The sequence below is a fragment of the Patiria miniata genome, unplaced genomic scaffold (assembly GCF_015706575.1).
Source record: "Patiria miniata isolate m_02_andy unplaced genomic scaffold, ASM1570657v1 HiC_scaffold_3, whole genome shotgun sequence".
NCBI classification, from domain to species: domain Eukaryota; kingdom Metazoa; phylum Echinodermata; class Asteroidea; order Valvatida; family Asterinidae; genus Patiria; species Patiria miniata.
Genome location: NW_024037069.1, coordinates 26,604,212 through 26,628,493, shown reverse-complemented (window position 1 = coordinate 26,628,493; position 24,282 = coordinate 26,604,212). Strand labels below are relative to the sequence as shown.

Here is a 24,282-nt window from a genome sequence, read left to right as displayed (position 1 = left end):
AGCAGACAACTGAGACACAACATATACAAAATGTTCATGAAGTGTTTATTTCAACAGTCAGTATTTATCATTGCTACTCATGCATATGTTCCATGCCATTAATTAATTACAGTTTGCACTCATTTCGTCTAACTTTCCCCATATTTTAAAGTCTTCCACCTGAGGCTTGCAAGCGCAGAGAAATCTTAATGTACTCAAGTAACAGCCATGCCGTCCCTTTTCCATTATTTTGTATAAGTTTCGCACTCCACATCTTCTAACATAGCCACTGTATCAACACCACTTCAATACTTTTCTGACAATTAATATGAAGAATTACCCACATTTTGCAGTTATTACACGCAAATGAGCATGAAAACCCTGATAAATTATCTGTATCTATCGGTGCTGAAATCAAGTCGAGTTCTCTTCCCCGGAAATATAAGCCGGTGTAGTGTGAAATTTTGGACTCTATGAACTACAGACTCATTGCTTGGTTGTGTTGCGCATGCTTACATGAAGATAAGGACAGTGACAGGTCACATTTGAGTGTTGGAGTTTGTACATGGTAGAAACGACAAGATTTCATGGGAGTCCAAATTTTATATGACATTGGCACTAATTATATACTGTTTCAAGCACAAGCATGTTATCCTACATATACCTTAAGAAATTGATGAATGAAAACATAGCAAACATTCCAAAAATACCAATAGTCACAACATAGGAGCACTAGTAGACTGATCCATTAGGCCCCAGCCACTGAACATAGGGCAACTACATTATATACGTGTGCATCTCCAATGCCATGCTGTACGTTTCAGCTGTGCATATTGCACGCACCTTTTGTGCGCACAGTTCAAACCCTAATGAACTTCAATCCTCAAAGTTTTAAAGAGATTTTTGACACACCCTTGGGTGGGGCTTAATGGGTCAGTCTGTTGCTGAAACCTTTGACTACTGCATTCTCATTGGTCAATCAATTATGTTATGTTGTTGGGAATTTTCAGCCAATTGTTTTTCAAATTGCAACTTAAATGATAGTAAAATGAAAACGCACACTAGTGAAAGGAATTATACATGCGAAGTAACAAATGACCGGAAAGTTTAAGGTATACATTCGAAAACTTTAGAATTTGAAAACTTTAGAAATTGTCAATGTGTTGCTTCAATTTTCCGCATGCATCATGCAGCTATGCCTGTTTATACACATGCTTTGCTAAGACGTAACTTTACTCTGAAAAAAAATTAGAGATGGAAGATTTTTTGAGCATATGGTATTTTTTCCTTTTGACAGTTTACAAAATGATATAACAGAATTGATAGTCAATTGTCCATACCCAATGGTTTGGGTCTGACCATATACGTTTTAATCATCACAATTATTATTCTTGTCCCCATTTCCATTACAAGCTTATCAAGTAAATTATAGGGGGGAATACACAGGGAACCTTATAAAAAAGAAGGCGTTAATTTGAATGGTGAACCATTACAAGTTAAACATTTTTGTATCACCTAGTGTAACTTAATCAAAATTTCCTGATTTCTTTTACACCCCTACCCTGGAGTTCCAAAGTCACGCCCAACTAAATTATTCCAAATAGTTAAACAAGGAACATGAAGAGTTGGACATTGGAAACAGGGCAGACTATGCAAAACATTGACAGTTGCGGTTGTTGGGAATGACTCTAGGGTCTAGTCAATGGAACATAAATACACAGTTTGGCTGTCTGAAATCAAATTTACTTTGCTGTTATTCAGTTTTCCCACAGAAATTTAAAAATGATCTTCGATGACTTTTCAATGACAATATTGAATAGAGTTTTCCACGACCAGTTCCTCCCCTGAATGGCATCCTAGGAGTCTAGTTACAATACACTGGTCAGTCATCACACTGAGGCATGGGACACCAATCCCATCAGCTGTCCAATTTGACACAAGACTGGGCGCCACAAACGCGTCCTGACGGTGCAAACTGGAAGACTGCCATAGCTAAATATTACGCCTTATCATGTAAGGGTTGTGAAGGATTCCATGACTTTTCCATTTTTTTTGGAATATCAACTTTCCATGACTCCTTGTAAAATAACAAGGCTGTAAATTTCAGGATTTTCCGTGCTTTTTCCATGACTGTGGGACCCCTGCTAATACTGTTTGATCAGCTGGACTCTGGAATGCCAGTCTAAAAAGGGTGGAAATGGCCAAGAATTTTGTAGGCTTTTAGATGCGCTTCTATTGTCTAATAATGTGTATATATTTGTACAAAAATGAGGAGTTTAAAGTTGTCTTCTTGTCACTGAGAACCAATGGACGTACGACATAATGACATCACTCTTTGTTTACATGTGCGCTATGGGAGCCAGGTAGGGATGCAAGGCAGTTGGCCCCACCCGGCTCCCATAGGAAGGCGCAGAGGTAAAACAAGGCGTGACATCACTATGGCTTAAGTCTATTAGCTTGGGTAGCATTTGGATTAATAGCTGGTAAAATTTTATATTCTACACAAAATGTTAATAACTTTTTCCAAAAAATCTGAACACTATACACAAATGAAACAGCAAGTACAGCATTTATGCCTCACACAACTGAATTCAATACGATCCAATAGTTGACAGATTCCATGGATCTTTTTGATACAGTGAACTATAAAACCGATTTGTTTTCTTCGCTGTTTGACTTCACTGGAATCAACAGGCATTTACATGTTTGCTTTTCTGGGATTATACATGATTCAGCAGGACCCAGAGCAAAGAAGTAAAGTAAAGAAAGTAATGCTTCATCAATAGTTGGAACTGGGGATGAGGGGGGATGGGTGGAAATGGTGTCTAGCATTCATTGATGGCCTGTACATGTACATGTACAAATACATCACCAGCAGTAATCGGACATGTGGTTACAGATATGTCAGAAAAGCAAAAAGTAAAAAAAAGGAAGGACAAAAAGGCAAAACCAAGCACTGTTGGAATTGAGCTGGCGAGTTCATCCTCACTGTAAATACTAGACTATCAAAAGTTGTGCAAGCTCAGTCTAAAGATGTCATTCAGGACATAGTAGTTCCCTCCGCCGCTCTTTAGTAGGAAGCTTTGATGGAATGACTTAGGGGGATCGTCATCCGTCTGCAATATAAAAAAAAACACCAAAAAACAAGAAAATGAACTTATCAAAGTACAAAAATGAAACAAGATCAAGGCCGCAACCAAATTACTTAGACAATTTTTGCAAACGGGTTATTCTATCAATTTTGATAATTTTTCCACAATTTTTTAACTGCTTAAGTATCGCTAAAAATTGAAGGTTGCATTGGGGGAGGTTGTTAACAGTACACGGACACACAGATTAGGACACTTAGGACACAAAGTGTCTGGATGTTCATAGGGCTGTGCAATTTTTGAATAATTGAACAAAGAAACTGAATGGAGCAGTGTTTGAACCTGCGACCTCCAGATTACCATTCTGGTGCTCTACTAGCCTTGGTCAAGGCATTCATCGTTATTCATTCGTACGCGGTAAACAATCATGCAGTACATTAAAAATACAGCGCGAACATCGACCTGATGCGGCCACTATTTTTATGCAAATCAGTTGGAGACGATCGACCGCCTTGGTCCAATCGTCCATGTGAGGTTTTGGGGTTGGTGCTCATTATGCTAATAGCCCAAGCTGACCTTAAAAGCAGTTTTCTTACTGGTCAATCATTGCGTGCAAACTTGCATAATAGTTTAGCGAGCGGTGTGGTGAGACATGTACCGTACTGTACATAATACATACAATTTGTATGTCGACATCTCACATTACACACAGCACCAATGCACAAAAAAATTGGTTTATAAAACGTCCGCAAAAGGCGAATAGCTGCAAATAATTTGATGACGTTGGGATTTACCAAGGTGTGATTGGACACTCCACATATTAGCCCCGCCTATACTATCTGTATTCGCATACGAGGTCGTGCGCTAGAAATCTAGCGCAAAATAAAGAACAACATAAGCTTTGGCGACGATTGAACCAAGGCGCTCGATCTTCTCCAACTGATTTGCATAAAAATAGTGGCCACATGAGGTAGCTGTTCGCGCTGTATTTTTAATGCACTGCATGCAAAGCGAGGATATGCCGCTGATTGTTTACTGAATTCAGATGAATAACGACGAACGCCTTGACCAAAGCTGGTGCTATCCCAACTAAGCTATCCAGCCCTGTGTAAGCAGTTTCCCGTTTTGTCACCATCTTTGTTCAAGGGGCGCTGATAATTTATACATATTTTCAACATTGGCCATATCTTTAGCAAATGAGGGCGCTGTAACGACGCCATCTTCTGGGAGCAAAAAGTTTTAAAAGTCCCATTTATTGGAGTTTTTTTTAGTAACTTATTTCAAGTCTCAAAAAATTAAGATTGTAAAAAAGGTATTTTTTTTAACTGCAACCATGGGTTCATGTCTGTTTATACACCTGTTTATACCGCCCTCATTGGCTCAAGAATAAGGCCATTTTCCCTCTTGCAACTAGAATCTCACCTTTACTTGACCTAGTACAGAAATCAGGATGGAGTTGTCTACAGTAGGTTGACAATCTACAGCTGTGGCTACATGTTTGACTGCCTTGAACGGAAGTGCCTGTACTTGCAATAAAACAAAATACTAGTGTCGTCATTGTTTTCATATTCATTGTAGAATGAGTCACAGATGCTCACATTTTTGGTGATAGGGACTTGGACTCAAGTCTATTTAAAGGAAAATACATTTGCAAACATCAAAAATATTGCAAGTGAGACTTTCGCAATCCCCCTGGCATATGCCGGCAGTGTCCCTAACCAAATTGGAAGATTTCTATTGCTTTAGCAATAGTGACTTTGACCTTTGACCTGTCACCCCAAAATCAATAGGCTTGATAAGACTACCAAGAGCAATCCACAAACCAACTTTGAAGTTCCTTAGTAAAGTATTTCTCAAGCATTCGTGCTGACAATATTTCGATTGTTTTAGCAATAGTGACCTTGACCTTTGACCTATCGGCCCCAAAAGCAACAGGCTTCTTAAGGCTATCAAGAACAATCCACAAATAATTTCAAGTTCCTTAGTAAAGTATTTCTCAAGGTATCATGCTGAAAAGAGGTGCCAACCAAAACATAACACACACGGACACACTCATGAGTGTTCACCGTTGATTGTGGACGTCGTATTGTGTCTCTTTTGTTTGTACTCAACTTTTTAGGAAGACTCCTATAGGTTTTGTTCACGACCCCAATCGCGGACGTATGCTAGGAATCATAGACGATATTGTTCTCTTTTGTTCTCTGGTATTTTTCGTCCACGGTTTGAAAAGATGAACACGTACACACACAACGGAGAGCTGAAGCACAGACAGTGTCTGCTGGGAGATAACGAGATGGAGAGCTGACCAGTCTCTGGATGGTTTGGCAGACTTTTGTGTGCACATTGTCAGACTTTTGTGCATAAATGTCAGACTTCTGTGCACGCATGTCAGAGTATTTTGCACGCATGTCAGACTTCTGTGCACGCATGTCAGACTTTTTGCACGCATGTCAGACTTTTGTGCACACATGTCAGATTTCTATGCATGCATGTCAGACCTCTATGCATGCATGTCAGATTTCTGTGCATGCATGTCAGACTAAATGCATGCATGTCAGACTTCTGTGCATGCATGTCAGACTTCTATGCATGCATGTCAGATTTTAGTCACTGCTGTGATTGGTGAAAGCACCACTGGGCAGAGCAATGGATCAGGCTATTATTCAGGGCCAAATTTAATGGAGCTGCTAATCACAGAGTTGTTTGGTACAGCAAATACCTGCCCAGCAAAGACAGGTTAACAACCGAAATGTCATACAGGGGGTGAGATTGGGAGAAATACATCATAGGGCTTGTTATTATGATTGGTTCGTGACAGATTATGCCCCGTACTTTAATTTGCTATACATTTCTTAACAGCTCCATGAAATTGGGCCCCGCTCAAAACTTTCACATATTACATATAGGTTCACATACCATAAGTTTTGCGATAATTGAATTGGCTCCAATTTTCAAATCACCTTCAAATGACATGACAGAGACGTCCTAGAAAAAATCAAATGGAGACACATTTTGTGATAATAAAAAGAAGATAGTACATGTAATAATAAAATAAGTCTTAATCCTGGTTTTCCAGGCAGTCTTTTAGTCAGTATATATGAATTGTAAATATTCCCTCTTTTTTAATGTTTTCATAATTTTCTTTGTCTTTTTCCCCCCAAATTTCCCTTTTCCCTCCCTGTTTCTACAGAGCGATGTCAGTACATGTACATGACTACATGTATTAGTAAAGTCTGTCATGAGCCAATACAGTCCATCAGGCCAGCGTTTATCTCTGATTTCCTTGGCATGAAATGACCAAGAATATTTTTGTTCCCCCTTGGAGGGGATGGCAGTCCATCACAGGTTACTCCCCAGCCAATGCCGGTACCCATTTATACTCCTGGGTGAAGAGGCAAGTGGGTGTTGAAATAGCTTTCCCAAAGCTGGCAGCTGGATTCGAACCCCTGACCCTCTGATCGAGAGTCCTGAATCCTAACCACTCGGCCACACTACAGGGAATCATTGCTTATTTTAAGTAAAAACAAGTCAGGTGTGTTTACAAACACAAATGCCCCGCAACCGTGACTGTTCCCATGACATAACACCACTCTTTTAACATCAACTTACATGTACCTTGGTCACATGGAAAGTTCATTGACAGTTAATGTGTGTTTTCTGTAGGTTTTATATGAATTAATCCCTAAGATCTCAGAATAAATACAAGATTTCTATTGTTTTAGCCACTGTAACCTTGACCCTTGACATTTCGACCCCCAATGCAATAGGCTTCTTAGGATTACCAAGAACAATACACAAACCAAATTTGAAGTTCATATGTACATGTAAGTATTTCTCAAGTTATCGTGCTGACAAGATTTGTCCGGACACACATACCCACCCACACACGTGTGTAAATGCCGGCAATCGTGGACGCCCCATTGTCCCTAATCCTCTTTCCTTTGTTTGTGCTCTAACTTTTTAGCGACAGCTCTCATTAGTTTTGTACACGATTTGAGATCGTGGACGTTCAGTCAATTGTGGACGTATTGTTTGCGCCCCAATTCTTTTGTCCTACATCCACGATTGCCGGTGTTTACACACCCACGCACACACCCACCCACAGAAGGACAAGGCGGAAACAGTATGCCCCTTCGGCTTCGCTGCGGGGCATAAAAATCCACTTACGAACAGCTTCATTCTTGACTCGCTTGAAGATTTGCTTTTTCTGTATAGTTGAAAAAGTTTCAGTGAAACCCCAACAGAGAGGGGGTCTTGAGGTATTATTTTCTTTTTCTTTAGACCACAGAGTTTTGTAGGACTGTGTGTACTTACAGTGTATAAAGGTGCAAGCCCTGCCCGGTTTGTGTCAAATGTATTGTAGTACTGTTCACAGAATTCTGTGCCAATGTTTTTCGCAAGTTCTGCCTGCATGAAGCAGAAACGTGGGGAAGGGAAAGAAATATCAGAAATTCATAAGTTAGAAATGTATGTGGAAAGTAGTTGATGTAACAAAACCTGCACAGGCAATGTATTTATATTTCCATAATTTTCGGAATATAAGCAGCGCACCGACCGCAGCGGTTTCAATTTTGTACGACCTCCAAATTCTAGTCAAAATGCTCTGAACCAGTTCCATTTACACTACGAAAGCTATAAAAAGGGGCCACAAAATTTATATCAAACCATTTACTGTCGATACTCTTACAAACAAATATGGAAATTGATGATGAGAAAAAAAACCACTGGGAATTGCTGCGGCTGGCCCTACGGTCCCCGGCCTACAACTTAAGTGCATGGCCCGGCACCGGCAGCCTGCGCCGGCGAATGACAACATTTTTCCGCAGCACTTGAGAGAGTATGCAACCATGATGCAACCCACCCATGTGTCGTCTGACTGGAGCACTACAAATCTTGCTTTATGGCAACATATGCTGATTTGTTTTGTCCTAAGAATACAAAGGTCCGTTTTTACTACAAAACTTATCAAATTGTTGTGATTACTAATGAGTAGTAACGTCAAAAATTCAAGTTTCGATAGTAACTTTCTTGGAAAACAGTCAACAATTTTGTTAGGGGTGGTTTAGTCCCTATTTTGAGTTTTACATAAGCCGTGGCTTATATTCCGAAAATTAAGGTACTGGCTGTGGTAATGATCTTTGTAGCACTTCAAAACGATGAATGCAAATTTTACCTGCTCAATGTAATAAGTTTAAATATTAATATGCCCATAAACTATAGTTCATCTGTTAAAAACAAAATAATTGGTAGGCCACTTCTTTTTTAACCCAAGTGAACGCATTTCTGCAGTAGAAAATTTGACAGCATCGACATATGAACCAGGAGTCAGACTCTGCACCTGTATGCAGACAGGTGTACGCATTGCATGTATCTTAGGAAAATTTATATTTTTGGGAAACTCAACACAAAAATTAATGGCGAACCCTAACCAGCAGGGTCCTATTGAATTCAAAAATGAGCACCTATCTTAAGTATCGAGACACCAAACCACTTCATTCAGTTAAAAAACTTTAAAAGCTCATATTATATTAGGGCCAATTGGATTTGCAATGTTACAATGTATGTTACAATTCCATAAGTACAACCACTGGAAAATATGTTATGGTTTCCGCAACTATATCCAATTCATTTTAAAACAGTTCTACGCTTTAAACATGTATACATGTCATATCTGTACATGTATACATGTAGGCCTACATATTACACTGTGTACATAGAATTTTGGGTGGACAGTAATATTTACTATGCTTACATTCACTGGGAGTTCTGCCATGTTTACAGACTGGTGTGATTGTCCTCGAATCTTGAACTTGGAAAATAAAGAAAACAAGATTTTAAAGGAATTTGGATTGTATTGTATAAAATATTTCTAATTCACTAACAAGGTCTTGAGGGAAACAATAGCATGATATGTGTAAATTATCGACCTAATAGAATTCAACATCGGGATCTTTGGCTGTTGGAACCTGTCTATCATTCAACCGAATGGTACTCAGACTTTATTTCCCTTTAAAAACTACTGAACTACTGATTACTGAACTTTTTTTTAAAAATTGAGCAGTGCTGCAAGCACCTTGTTTCGAACCTGGTTTCCCGGCACAGTTATGTGTAATCTATCAAGCTATCGAAGCATTCTGGTTGGATGGGTAGTTCATGTGGTATCATATAGGGCCTATTAGGGCCTAGGACTAGATTCGCAATGGTGAATACTGTAATGCACCTATCAAATGTCAATGAATGAAAGGTTTGCGGAAACACCATGTGCGAATAATTTCTCAACTAAGAGAATGGTTCTGAAAAGAACCAGAGGTATAAACTCGACGTTCCGGTCAGTATGCTCTGACCGTCTTCAGGAGAGTGCCTAAACTCTAATAAAGTAAACACTTACAAATGTAAGTAGCAAAAGCGAAATCGATTAAGTCTGACAGCTATCACTGTATTGCGTGTGAGAACGAATTTCTCGGGTCCACTTTTGTGACCCCACAAATTCGAGCTGTTTGGATGGTAGTTGTGATTTCATTCGTATCGTGTTCGCCTTTTGCAGACATTGAAGAAAGCCCTTTTTTTGCATTGGTGATTGGTCTCCGCTGATTGGTCCCCACCCATAGATAATTTCATTGGTCCCAAGTAAAGTCAGATGTGTATTAGAGTTGTAGCCATGTAAGGGAATGTTTTATAATCGTACAACAATGTACACTATAGTTGGGACCGCAAAATAAAAAGATTGGGGTGGCCCAACTATAGATTCGCCCCATCAATAGCTAATTTCAGTGGTCCCCAGTAAAGTCAGACATTGTCAGATGTGTATCAGCATGATCAGAGCTCTAGGGAACGTTTTATAGAACTTTGTACATCAATGTAAACTATAGTTGGGACACCGCAAAATAAAAAGATCGGAGTGGCCCAACTATAGATAGATGGGCCAGCCCAACAGTGGATCTTACAGTTGGGACAGGCCCAACTTAGTTGGGCCAGCCCAACTGTGGAACTACAGTTGGGACAGGCAGCTATAGTTGGGACATACTCCTAGAACTATGAGGCTCCGCGTGACGCGGAGCCTCATAGTTCTAGGAGTAGTTTGGACAGGCCCAACTATTGTTGGGCCAGCCCAACTGTGGAACTACAGTTGGGACAGGCAGCTATAGTTGGGACAGGCCCAACTATTGTTGGGCCAGCCCAACTGTGGAACTACATTTGGGACAGGCCCAACTATAGTTGGGACACGCCCAACTATAGTTGGGACCGATGCGATAGTTGGGGCGTACATGGCGTAACATCGCCATGACCGACCGTAGGGCCGATAGCTATTTAGCAGCAATGTTCCAAATGCAAAGTCTTAAAATATTAGAAGTTTAATATGATGTAAATATAGCTCACTAATTATTGAATTTCTAGAAATTTCGGTGATTTGGTGGTTACAACAGAAATATAAGTTATAACTCACAATTTGTAGAATTTCTCAAAGTTTCGGGGATTTAGCGCGGTACCCGACGAGCCTGACCTTTGACCTACTGTACGGTCGCCAGAAGTCTCCATGCAATTTTTAACACAAATCCAATGAGACCAGCGGTACCAATCTATTCGGTACTAGGGTGGGTAACCTCGCCCCCAGGGTTGACTTTATTTTCAACCTCGTTTTTAGAGTAGATTGTGGGAGCGTACTGCTCCTTAGCTCAGCGGAGCTCCTGTGAAGGCAGGTAGCGATTTTTTCCCGTAGGTGGGTTGCTCAAATGTCATGCATAAATTCAGTTTTCCTTTGAATCGTTGCAAGACACTTAGGTTCTCGTTCTATTTTTCCGAATTCCCCTTAAAATAAAATTATATCAACGATAAAAAGAAATCAGAGAACACCAAACCATTTTGGAACTATGTCAAGTCTAAGAAGCAGGAAGTGTCTCACCACTTCACATTGCAAACCGTATCATCTCAAGTGCAAAAGATAAAGCTGATGCACTAAACCACCAATTCTGCTCAGTATTTACATGTGAAGATCGAACCAACTTCCCAAACCTAGATGAAAGCCGTTTTCCTGACATCCCCGACCTGGTCTTCACCACCGAGGGAATTCAGAATCTACTGGCTGACTTGGATCATGGAGCTATAAACACATCATTGAAAAACCATACTGTCCCGATCGAAACTATTGCATTATTCCTGACTTTGGAGCAACCCACGCCACCGGCGACGAGGTCTTCCTCCGTCCACTGGGAAATGGGAAATGTTCTTATAACCGGGAAAGTATTTAAACACACTTTCTCAAGTTGATTAATCGTCTATGGGAACGAAAGCTACGAATGGTCCATTTACAACGGTCATAATAATCCGGTGAATCCAATCGTTTTGCATTTCACATTGTCTACTCACCGCCAAAAGGTTAGTTCGCCACGTGCACGGTCTAGGCCTATTACAGAATCTAAATACAGATTCGTTGATTAATTAGGCAAGACAACCGCATCTTGAGTTGACCTCTAGATTTTACCGATCAGCGGGAGCTTTCTATATTGGGTCTTCGGTCGATCATTCACCCGCATGCGCATCATAGACATGGATCCCGAGGGGAAAAAACCTGTTTCGCGCGCTCTGTATGATGTTACGCGATACAGTCCTGATTAGGGAATGAAATGTCGTCACGACTAGTTTTCTACTCCGATTGGGTGGCGCGCAGCTTGCATGAATCTGCATGTTTAGCCATGTCAGACGTAACTTGGCTCCGTGGATAACGGGTGATAGGGCCTACTCAGCCTACCAAAAGGTCGACAATTACAAAAATTGATGCACACATAAAAAAATAGTGTAATTTGTAGTAGGCCTTTATTACAGATTCTGTTTCCACATAACTTAAAATCTAAATTTATTCGGTATCGAAATTCGAAAACCGTGTAGGTTAAAGCCAGAGTCCAACGTTGGCAGCTATCCCAAAAGTAACTGGCGTAATTATTGTTGAAAAACATACTTGGTTGAAAGATTGTAAGGGGACTAAACTCCCTGTGAAATTATTCTTTCTGGCAAGCTGTCATTTTGAAGAAATCAACGAAAGAAGGCCTTTCCAACGATGCGTCTTAAGCAGCACCGTTGGAAATTTCCGTTAGTAATTCGGGTTTTTTTTATTCGGCGAAGCGCGCGCAAGCGTTGACACGACGCACACGCGCGCGCAGTTGCCATAATTCGTCGGATCGGTGCGCGACATCGCGTAGCTGCAATCGGCTCAGTGAGAACGTGTCTAGGACGCTGAATTCAGGCCTAATTCAAAACATGATTCAGCAACTTTTGATTTGAAATCGAGATCCTAGAATGTTGTGTAGCGGGATCCTACTGGGCTCTTGTCCGCCAAATCCAGCCAAACGCAAGAAAAGGGGACAGACAGTACAGACGGAAGGAAGATCTCATTTATTTCGCCAAGCGGAGTCTAAGGGCAACTTGCCGCACCGCTACCAGAACTGCAACTGATCAATTCCCAGCATAGACATTCACACAGTCTGAACAAATGTATACAACTGCAGCAACTTTACCAAACCCTGGAATCCAGCCAAGTTCTTCCCGCGCAATTGAACAAAAGAACCCCACTTAGCCAACCTATAGACCGCTTGCAGACGCGATCGATAATTGATGCGCGAAGGTGCACGACGCCATGTTATGGGACAAAATGTGCATGGATAGATATACGCCTGTCCCACAACATGGCGTCGCGCGCCTTCGCGCGTCGATTATCGAACGCATCTGCAAGCGGTCTATTTGTAGAGCCTATTTCCGGAGCGCGCGCCAGCAAGACCCAAAACCAGGTCAGGTGCGCGCCTCCGGAGCCCCTCCGCCGGAGCACTAGTGCTAGAAAGCAATAACAAAAGCGTGCATAAGACTGTCCGTTACAGTTGTTTTTCTCGAAATATACAGCTGAAGCTGAGCTGAAACTTCATCAGGTTAGTTGTTCAGCACCCTTCTTTAGATTTTGAGCACTTTTGTTGCTTCAAACGAACAAAATACACAATGATTACAAAATGATGGACTATACCTTTAATTCTACTTAGTTTTGTACTTTAAATGTACTTAGTTTTGGGCCAGGGCGGCGGAATCCCCGGAGGCGCGTCACATAGACAATGGATTTAAAAAAACGTGTCACACGCTCTGTATCATGTTACGCGATATTGGGCCAGGTGGTGTTGTATTACTACAAAGCACTGCATTCGAATTGACCAATCAAACCATTTATTCCTGATTTAGGAATGAAATGACATCACGATTTAGTAAAGTCGACTCTCTGATTGGCTGGCGCGCGGCTTGCACAAATTTGCATGTCAGGAGATGTCGGACGTTTTCCAGGATTTGGCTCGTGGATAACGGGTGATACTCAGACTACCTATGGGGATTTTCACGCCCGTTTCAGATTGGCTTTGACGTACTGAAACAAACACGAGTTATGACGTTTGACACAGTTCGACTCGACGCGTTTGGAACAAACTAACCCGTTTTGGTTTTAGACGCCGTTCTTATGAATAAAAAATATACACCTACGCGTTTGTCTGCAAGGGCGGATCCAGAACACAATTTTGGGGGGGGGCCAAAAAAAAATTTGGTCCCCCCAAAAAGTGGGTCAAAAAAATTTCGGCGTGGGGTTCGGGGCCCGTAAGGGCCCCGAAATTTTTTTGGATTCTAGATGCTCTGTGGTGCGATCTGAAGCAATTTCTGACCACTTTAACCAATGTTTTTTGAGGAAAAGATGGTGGTGTACTCATTGCCTGCCTTTATTGCGATGTCACATAAAAAAAAAAAAAATTGGTTTCGTTTTGGGGGGGGGGGGGCCATGGCCCCCTTTGGCCCCCCCCCCCTGGATCCGCCCTTGTTTGTCTGCTGTTATGAAAATCGACTTAGAGTGCGGCCCCTATAGCCCTGCGTCCGGTCCAAGTCTGGAAGGGGCCGTATCGTAATTCCGACGCCTCATAGTCCGAAATTTCGGACTTATGAGGCGTCGGACATTATTTTGAGGCATCACATTGATGTATTCCGCCGCATAAGTCCAACGTCGGAAAAACGAGGCGTCGGACCTATGAGGCGTCGGAGCTGTGGACCGTTACCCCCAAAATTTTGTCCGACAAGGCATTTGTCCTGCCAGCGTGCATTTTTTGGGCGCAAGGGTTAATGCCAAGGGCGTAAATGCCGGGGCCGGGGAGGGATGAGGGCGTGGTAAATCCCTTAATGTGAATGTTAACATTCTAAAATTTTACTCGATTATTGTATTCGTTAATAATGGTTGCCGGACAAACGCGGCGTCTGACTTATGAGGCGTCGGATTTTCACGTGTCGGAGTTATAGACCGAAATAAAAGTAAAGTAATTGTCGGCTTATGAGGCTTTATTTGGTTGGGGGATGAGATTTAGTCGGACTTAATAATATGATGCGTCGGACCTTTGAGGCTTTGGAACGCCAGTTTAGTCTCTTGTGCGTCGGAATCCGGGACGTAGGGGGTACATTATCTGGGTTCTGTCAACTACTTCTTACTCTCACTCAACTGCCAAAATTGATGCAACACCGATCTGACAATCTGTAAAATAATCACTGCAAAAAAAAGAAGATATTCCACATACATTGGAGGGGTCATTATTATGATCGTCCTATAATAATGTCATAGACCTTTCGGAATACTGTAAGCTGCATTTTGATACCCCGTTTGCTTACTTCCAAAGACTGTCGTCAAACATTGAAAAGGTACAAATGTAAAGAGTATGCGCCAGTGGAAATTGCTGCGTCACAATGTCACACTGCCCGTGCCCGGAACGAATGGCAGGGGATACGGATCGCACAGTGCTTGCGTGCGTGGGAGCCTCACGCTAATTGAATTACCCGCGCTTTGTTCGGGCACTATGCAGTCGATAGGGGCAAATTACGGGAATGTGTGGTTACGTTTACGCTTGGCAATTTCTCCTAGCGTAATCTTTAAATTTGCAACTTTTCAAACTGCATAATTTTTCATAAACCGTTGGCAACCTTGGTCGATTTACAGTCTTTGGTAGCAAACGGGGTATCAGAATCTAGCTCACAAAATTCCCCAAAGGTCTATATAAATGCCGTCATCATTAAAGGATCAGATTCAAAATTATGACCCCTCCAATGACTGTGGACTTTTTTTTTGCCTAGTTTATGTAAATTTTGAAGGGAAATTCTAGGTCTGGGCATTATATAGCGCACGTGGCACACGACATTTTGTGCCAAAATATCGAAAATATGTTTCACTTTGACATAACGTAATACTTCACGAGTCACGAGTAATGAGACTCTTATCCCTACTACTTGGCCGACTAGAGGTTGTACAAGAAACCAAGGCAATGTTTCATTAAAATAAAAAGTGGTCTATACTAGTCTTCCAACTTCGCGAAGGAATTTGGAAAAAGGAAATGCACGCCGAAAATTCCAATAAAATCCATTCTTTGCGATTTAAGGTCCTTCAATGCATGGGCAGATTCTTAAATAGGAAGGTTCTGAAATTATTCTTATTAAAGTTTCTTTCCGCCTGTTATTTTAATTGATAATGTTAATATTTTAATAACAAAGGAATTAGGGGCGTAACAGTAAAAGCAGGGCTTTTTTCTGAAGAAAAATAAAAGGCACATATTTAAATTCTGGGAAAACGTGAATTTGTTGAAGGGCAACAGAAAAGCAACGTTAAGAATTCAAACAACGTTATGGAAATATCATGGGTGATCTTAAAACCTTTGCCTCTTTTTTCATAACCAATTAATAACCAATTATGAATACTTAAATTCCAGTTCACACTGCTTCGCCTTAATTTGCAATCATATTTATGCAACTAGGAAAAATATTAAATAGAAGAGAACGAATTTAAAATGACATTATATGGCTGAAACGTGGAAAATTCATCATTTTCATAACTATTGGTGTTCATTAACTTTATAAAACTGTAAATTACTTTTGTCTTCAACTTTTAATTGTATAAAATAGAAGGCCTTATGTTTCAATGGACCTAAGCAAAGGAACAATCACAAACAAAACAAACTGATCATGATAGGTCATCAGAATTTTTGGTCTTTTACATTTCAGGCTAATCAAATCGGTAAGCAGTTCACAACCGCAATTTTATTAGCTATTGTATTTATCCCCAGCACTGAAGAGGTTTTTCCCCCCTGCTTTGGCAGTCTTCAGATTAGTTTCCTCATCTTAATTTTATTATCCTTTTCCAAATCAGCAAAGAATATAATGTTTGTAAAGCTACTTACACTGTTGTGCTCAGCTGTGCTGAGCAAACAGTGTGCACAATGAGCAAAATAAGTGGCAATATTTGGCAATTTTACACATCATGTGGTGTTTCCCTTCAAAAAGTTGTCTACAATTTTGAAATGTCCAAACTTATTCTGCAATACAAGGAATAGACAGTGGGGCTGATTATACAGCAAACAGCCTTCTAATTTCAAATATCGTCTCTTTACTCCAATAAAACGTTGTTGCTACTGTAACCCATGATAACGAAAACCTAATGCCCATCTGGATGACTGTCAATAAGCAAGGCCCTGTGTAGAAATCCTGGAACAAACAAGACAATGCAAGCCTAGTAGTGCTGGCCCAAGAGCCCACAACCTTCTCTTCACTACGGGCGATTCACAATAGTGCGCCTCCAAGAGTTTGCAACGCGTTGGCCAATCACAATGCTCGAAATCAGTCGACCTTTTCCAAACGCGCATTGGGTCGACAGATTTTGCGCATTGTGATTGGCCACCGCGTTGCAAACTCTTGGAGGCGCACTATTGTGAATCGCCTGTATTGATCCGAATGGCTATCCACTGGAGTCTTTTCATGCACCTGGTCTACCAGATGGGCCGGGTCTAGCCTATTCATTGGAGTTGCAGGGTAATCCTGTAGGATAGCACTGCCCAGCTCACAAGTAACAGTGGGGGAGTCAGTCAGTGAGTTAGGTACAAAATGAGTACAGGCTGGCCATCTCGAACCAGCAACAATTGTGATTTACATGCCTGGGACAAACTTTTGTGATTTAAGTGTATAATAATGTATATTTGTGTGTGTGTGTCTGTCCGTTTATGCTTGTTTGACCTCTTCCTTTTTCATTTTATTTTCTTCAATTTTTAAAAATGTCTTGAAATAATGTTGGTGATTTGATGAATTGTGACTTATGTAAGGACATTCCCAACAAGCTTCAGATTTTCATACCAGGGGCCTCAATTGCTTCTCAAAAGTGTGGGGGGGGGATACCTTGATCAGAACTGATGCAGCACAGCGTGAACCCCTTAAAGCATGGGGTTCTGGGCCCACTTAAGGGCCCCGAAAAAGTTTGGATTCTAGATGCCCTGTGGTGTGATCTGAGGCAATTTCTGACCACTTTCCTCCATGCTTTATCCAATACATGTATTTTCTTAGCAAAAGATAATAATTTGAACATAATTTTCAAGATTGGAATAATTGAATCAGCTATCAGAGAATAATTTAAACATCATTTTTAAGGATAAAGTCATTGGATAAGCTATTATATTCTCAGCTAAAGGCGTAGGTTTCAGTGCCCACTTAAGGGCCCAGACAAATTTGAATTCTAAATGCTCTGTGGTGCGATCTGAGGCAATTTCTGACCATTTTAACCCATATTTTCACAGCAACAGATAGGTTGTAGTACATAATAGGGCCCTGTAAATGAGACACAAGTTCAAAAATCTGGGGGGTTGGGGGGGGGGGGTTGACATTTGATAGTGTGTCCCCCATCCTTCAAAAAGTGGGGAGGAGGGGGGGGGGGGGGGGGAGGAAACATGTCCCCCTATCTCCCCCAGGATTGACGCCAATGGTTCATACCTCTATCTTACATGCATCTTATTAATATGATATCTTGTACTCATGGGCTATTACAATGTATCAGTTTTTGATGGAAATAAATGTTTAGGATCCAGGTTGTTGATAATGTCCCAAGCCGAACTGCAAGTGGGCCCCTAACAGGTTTTAAACCAGACATTTTAAACTGCTCAACCACGCTATCAACAACTGCTTTACATATTCACTGAAAATAGGAAGAAGTCACCAAATCACACAACTGATTTTAACAGGAACAAAAAATGAAAATTTATAAATTAATTTGTATTTGCTTTGGCAAATTTGGAACAAAATTTACCTCGCTCGTTTCTTCATGAGTATGCGTCTGAGGTGTACAGCACCTGTGTACTTGAGTTCTTCAACAGAGAAAAAAAATAACAAGATTGAAAAAATAGAAAATCAAACTGTATTACCCATGGTAAATTAATTAGAATTATGGTGCAGTAATCATTTTTAGATTGGTTTCAATCCCTTCCCATTAATGTCTAGAATGAGAAGTTCACAATTGAACCAACCATGTGAAAGCCGAACTATTGTCGGGCTGCAAATAATTGAAATTTTGTAAAGATATCATGCAATAACTAAACTACAGTGGATTTGTTTTGTTCTATGTCTCATTCGAAAGTGTACAGCTGTTACGTTGCTAGGAAAATAGCAAGTGGAAAAAAAACCAATCTATTCTTGAGGTGATACTCAAATTGGCACAGGGAATGCATTTATAAGTATACTATATTGTTGCCTACCGGATGGTGAACTTGCTGGGAAAGAACCGTCTATTGCTGAGTGGTATGGAGGGCTGCCCAAAGCAGATCTCGTTCTGGACGTAATTCTGCAGATGCATTCTCATTTCTTCAATGTCCAAAACACCGGCAGCCACAAGTTCCTGTAGCTTCTTCATGACCCTTTCATCAAGGGCTTGGTGTGTGACTTGGGTGTTCTTTTTGGATGAAAGAATCTGATTATAGTAGGTTTTATAACACCTCACCCACAGATTCTGTGTCTTGATTGGCCGAGAGCGAGTCACACATGGTACTTTCTATTTTTGCTATCTTTCAGTGCACGGCCCAAAGTACTATACCCATAGCAACCAAAGTACTATACCCGTAGCAACCAAAGTACTATACGCACTGTGTGCAAAATGCATAGGGGTGTGTGTGTTTCGCGTTGCGCATATTGTTTCCAAGCGCGAGCGCTACAGCGCTGGGTTCAATTATTTCGAAAAGGGGTAGTTAGAAAAAGTGCAAGTTAATTTTCAACTATTTTCATATTCAAATAGAAGTAAATTTGTATTGTATTCAGATTAAATTAATCAGTTATCGCTTAAAATAAAACAGAATGTGTGGGAGAGGTGTTATTAAACCAATATTGACTGCTTTATCTCGTGGTGTAGTGAAACTATCCTCCCTCGGTGATCCATGGAGCATTCTATTTTCCCTCGGCTTCACCTCAGGAAAAATAGAATGCTTCATGGATCACCTCGGGAGGCTAGTTTTACTACACCACTCGAAGCAGTCAATATTTGTACACGACAAAACTGAATGATCTGAACGAACTCAATGAAGATAAGAAGTTAAGCATTAATTATACAGGGTGTATTCAAAAAAGATGTTTGCAACAGTCTTACAAAGTGATGAGTGCCATGTTTTAGTGGGGGCTGAAGATTCCTTTTTGACATCCATTGATGAATGGATTTATCACTTACAAAATATTAGTTCAAGTTTTAATTGTGTTTTCTATAATTTCAGAAGCTGCTGTCCACCCAGTGATACCCGACGTACTGGGTGCCGTCATTTTGACAGTTTTTGCTGGTCACAGAGGGCCAGCCTAGTGTCATTTTTGTACCTGTCTAATGACTGACTGACTGACTGACTGACTGACTCCCCGTCATTCGTTGTGACTTACTCTGGTCTGAGATAAGCTTCACAAGGCTTGACTATTTATGTATGTCATGTAGCATCCTTACACCATGTGTGCCTTAACCCTAACCCCTTTGGTATATTTACTAGAAAGTATCCTGAATCCGCCAAAATCCATCAATTTTGCCATGCAAAAAAATGCTGGTGGCCAGTGAGTCCATTAGAATCCACCAGTTAGCCAGGAGTAAATCTGTTGTGATCCTGAATCCATCAAAGTCCCCCAACTGCTCAATATGGAGGCATCCTGAATCCATCCAAATCCTGCAGTACCCCTAGGCTTCATGTCCTGAATCCATCAAAATCACCCAACTTTTGCAATATGGAGGTATCCTGAATCCGCCGAAATCCCCTGAAACGGGTGTGGATATTGATAGATTCAGGTACGTTAGGGTTAATAATCTAGCGCCACTTGCTTTATGTAAATTTTTCATGATACATGTGTAGGCAATAAGTCACGTCTGCATGTGAAGAGCGGAAGTAGATTTTCCATTTCCATCGCGTTGCCATGACAGCTTATAATACAAACTTTTCAGCCTCTCTGAATTAATTAAACAGAATTGTGTGCACTGAGACCAACTTTGTCAGGCTTCCCTAGTCTTGTTTAAATGAAGTGATGTTCCGCTTGTTTTGCGTTAGAGAAACGCAGCCCTTGTGGCATCTTACCTGATCAATAGGATGGTTATGACTGGACACATCTGGCAGGTCAATGTAGATTCTCTTCTCTCCTCTAACTCCGCCCTTTTTCAATGCCATCCTCAGCTGTTTTGAGGCAAATTTTCTTTTGTATTCCGAATTTTCAACTATCTAAAATTATTCATGATAAAAATAAAACTATTTTATGATTAAAAAAGGTGTTAATTTCATTAATTTTAAGATCTGCTGTGGGCTCACAAAAGCAAGAAAATTCACAAGCAGATTTAAAGCCACGCCCTAAAGAACACATTAAGACAAAGATCACATTTCAACGAAACACATTAACATTTACATCCATGTCTTTTGACCTAAAATGCCTTCAAGATTTCTATAAATCTGCCACTAACACATAATAGATCATTTGCACTGTCTGCAGCTATCCTGGATGAGGCGCGTGCATTTGTTCCACAAAGATATGTTACACATAAATAAGTAGACCCCTTACAAGTGTATTTATCGTTACTGAATTGAAGTAACACAAAAATCATTTCAATTTGTTTTTTTGGTGTGACAAGGTAAATACCTTAAACTCTGGGAAGCACATAAGTTCCCGCATCGTGATGTTTGCGAGACATCCAAGCTTTCTTGTTGCTGGAGTGCACTGTTTCTTCCTTCGTTTTCTCTCTGGCTGAAAAAGTAACCAAATGAAACAAAATTCAAATAAAAACTGTACCTGCCATGTTTTGGGGGGATTTTTTTTTGGGGGGGGGGGGGGGCGGGGGGTGAGGCCTGCAGTGCAGACTCCTTGATTTCACTTTACCAAGCTTATTTTGGAAGTGTACAGTCCTGCATGGAGGCTGTGCAATGCAATGAAAAAAGCCCGCAACAATATGCAGGCCTTCCAATGAGTAGCAGGGCTATGCCCAAGCTGCAAACAACAGCTCAGACCAAACAGCAGATGAGATCAATTAAAATCCAAGCTGCTGCAGGAAAAGTTTCAATTCAGCAGATTCAAATATGGGTCATTCTAGAAATTTAGGGTTCAAATGTGACAGTATAATTTGCCATTCAAATATTATTAATAATGACATTAATAGTATTTGTATTTGTCGAGTAGGTAGTGTGCTATTCATAATCACTCTTGAAGTGTATCTGCATTAAGGAGTGCATTCAGAATTTTAACATGGACCAAAAAAGTGGACCCCAAATTCCTAGAATGACCCATATTTCAGTCAAAGTGTAAAGTCTGTTGCCTGAATGTACCTTTTCTTTGTCCCTTCGTCTGTTCCAAGCCCTGCCATGCTGGCAATCCAGAACTCTCTTGGCCAGCAAGATGAACGGCACTCCGTCAAACTTGATCCTTGACGTGCTTTTGATGGGCGTGTCTTGCTGCGGCTCCTCCCAGTATATGCGGTGATTCTCACGACTTAATTCTGAAATTTGGTTGACAAAAAGACGTTTTAATATCAGAGAGATATCTGAAAGAATAATGGCCAATGTTATAGTCGAGGTACTTGAGATAGATCACAAGTTGGGCACATAAAAAATCACACATCAATTCACAAGTCACAGGGGATGAATAACAAAACAATGCCTTTGTTACAACTCACTTAATAGCTTGTGAGTTGACTTGACACTGGATAACTGTGAGTTACTTGTGATGACTTGTGATCACACACATTAATAATAGTTTAACAAATGGCGAAAAATACTTTTAATACCCGTTTGGCCAAAGTTCGGTCTGACATTGCTGACAGCCACATATGACGTGTTGGTCCGCACTTCGAAATTCCTGCGCACTTTCTCAGCTCGGTCCAGACTGTAGACGTATCCGAATCGTTCTGACATGGCAACATCAAATAAAGTATCTGAGACAAGTGCAGATTTGTGATCTGTATTTGAAATGGGGATCTGTATTTGATCCAGATCTCCATGGCCATCTTCTTGCCCACCCTCTGCCTCAGCGTTCTGTGAAAGGAAGACTGGAATTGCATCCGAGTTGCCGTCTTGCACCTGTCGCTCTACGTCAGTAGCTCCCCCCGTACTGCCCTCTTCCACAAATGCCCCGCCCACTGGGTGTTCCTGTACTATGATCTCCACAGCCGCACCCATGTCTCCCTGTAGATGGATGACTGTACCTTGGTCCATCTCTTTGCACCTCAGTATCAATTCTTTCTGATTGAATCTGAAATATAAGTTCATAGCAAATTTGGAAATAAAAACAATCATCTGTTGCCAAAGATAAAAATGCCTTAAATTGAATATGCCTTAGACTTTGCAGTGCTCTCTAGTATTTTGCCTTGTTTTGACTCACTATCTACACTAGATTTGCACTATCGCTGGATGACTCGATGGCACAGAAATGCATTTGTGCGATTGGTCGATCCTGTGGGAAATCTCAGACTTTAGGCCTACAAAGTACTTCCCTTTACACTACAGTCCTCCAGAGCCATGAATTAGAGATATGTGAACGACGGATGGCATGATCAACCATCATGACCATAGCACAACGTGATTGGGTCATAGCTCAACGATTGTGCAATAGCACAGATCAGATTGTGCCCAACACTAATGTCACAGCATATTGCTTTAATATCATTAACATATAAAGTTATTATACTCCAACTTCTAAGAGTAAGACCTAGGCCAAGATGGGTCATTAGAGTCGACCCAAGACGCTAGTGATCGACAGCGGATTGTGCTGCACAGGGCGTCCTCCAACGACACAATAATGAGACCAATGCACCTGGGGGGGGGGGGGGGAACGTAAGATTAGAATGAAGAATGTGAAGAATGAAAATGAATACTGTGACATCCCATAGTGCTAATGCTATTTCCCATTTAAATTGCCACCAATTAATTGTTCACACCCCCACCATTACGCCGCAGAGCTGGATTCTATCTAGTCAAAAGAGCAATTTTGGCAGCTTCTGGACATCGTTTTTTTTTTTTTTTTTTGTGGCAGGCATATGACTAAACAAAGCACTTCCCAGACTAGTTCCCAGTCCTCCGTTATTACAAAACTTCCCATATTGGGCAGAAAAAAGCAATGATAACAGGTTTAATTTGATTCAAATTATCGTAGTTAAACGAGTAGGCCTACAGACATGACAGAAGTCAGAAGCATAGAACATGTTCTTTCCTCTTTATATGAATTATTTCCCTTTTAACCGCTATATATTTCATTTAACATAATTATGTCGTGCAATGTTTGTTAAGAATAAGATTGCGCAAAATTCATAAATTGCGCATGTGATATTCCCACGCAATCTTAAGATCGAATGAGCGCTCATTCTTAAGAATGCGCGCACATTCTTAAGATTGCGTGATTTTCAAGAAAGCGCGAAGCGCAAGTAAGGCTGCATCCGAATCAGATGGCTAATGCTACATGTAGGTCTAGGTCTGCGCCCATTGAAAATACGCGGGGACGCGCTGACAATAGACGTAGCCGTGTAGCTCTGGAAGCCCGTTTCGGACACGGCCTAAGGAACACTACTAGTACTACTATTGATTGTTATTACTGGCCCATGAGTAGGGCGCCCTCAACAGTCTGGCAGACTCAGCAAAATTCATTTCCGTTTTAGATAGCCACACAAATAAACAAACACATGAAAGGTACAAATCTTACGTGATTCCAAGATCTCAGACTCGCGTCTTAGTTAGCTAGCTCACGATATAGGCTATTATTAACGCACGACTAAGCTTGACGAGGAACTTAAATTAAAGCAGAAGCTAGCGCCGCTTGAAATTACCTGGCACCAACTTCGTCCCAGTGCTTACTTTATTTCCAACCTCGGGCCTTGTTTCCAACATGTACGGTAGTGGTGAGGCGCGTACTGCTCGACAACCTG

At 41.0% G+C, this 24,282-nt stretch overlaps 1 protein-coding gene across 4 annotated transcripts; it reads right to left on the bottom strand.

Annotated features, from left to right (window-relative positions):
• Positions 1-22: 22 nt before the first annotated feature.
• LOC119737930 lies at positions 23-24,252 on the bottom strand. Of its 4 annotated transcripts, none has more exons than XM_038212603.1 (12): positions 24,184-24,252; positions 22,153-22,616; positions 21,695-21,864; positions 21,015-21,119; positions 20,462-20,602; positions 18,626-18,819; positions 18,181-18,238; positions 8,821-8,877; positions 7,383-7,475; positions 5,985-6,053; positions 4,491-4,589; positions 23-3,095 (listed from the first exon to the last, which is right to left on the bottom strand). In XM_038212603.1, the coding sequence occupies exons 2-12, from the start codon at positions 22,577-22,579 to the stop codon at positions 2,985-2,987; spliced, it is 1,524 nt and encodes a 507-aa protein (XP_038068531.1). In that variant the 5' UTR covers positions 22,580-22,616; positions 24,184-24,252; the 3' UTR covers positions 23-2,984. The 4 variants fall into 4 exon arrangements, with proteins under 4 accessions (XP_038068531.1, XP_038068530.1, XP_038068532.1 ...); XM_038212602.1 differs by lacking the exon at positions 24,184-24,252 and adding an exon at positions 24,060-24,177; XM_038212604.1 differs by lacking the exons at positions 5,985-6,053; positions 24,184-24,252 and adding an exon at positions 24,060-24,177.
• Positions 24,253-24,282: the final 30 nt, after the last annotated feature.

Coding starts and splice junctions, on each gene's coding strand:
- LOC119737930 (XM_038212603.1), bottom strand. CDS start 22,579: ATGGACCAAGGTACAGTCATCCATCTACAGGGAGACATGGGTGCGGCT. Junction 8,878..18,180: donor CTCATGAAGAAACGAGCGAG/GTAAATTTTGTT, acceptor TTATTTTCCAAG/TTCAAGATTCGAGGACAATC. Junction 7,476..8,820: donor TGGCAGAACTCCCAGTGAAT/GTAAGCATAGTA, acceptor TGCTTCATGCAG/GCAGAACTTGCGAAAAACAT.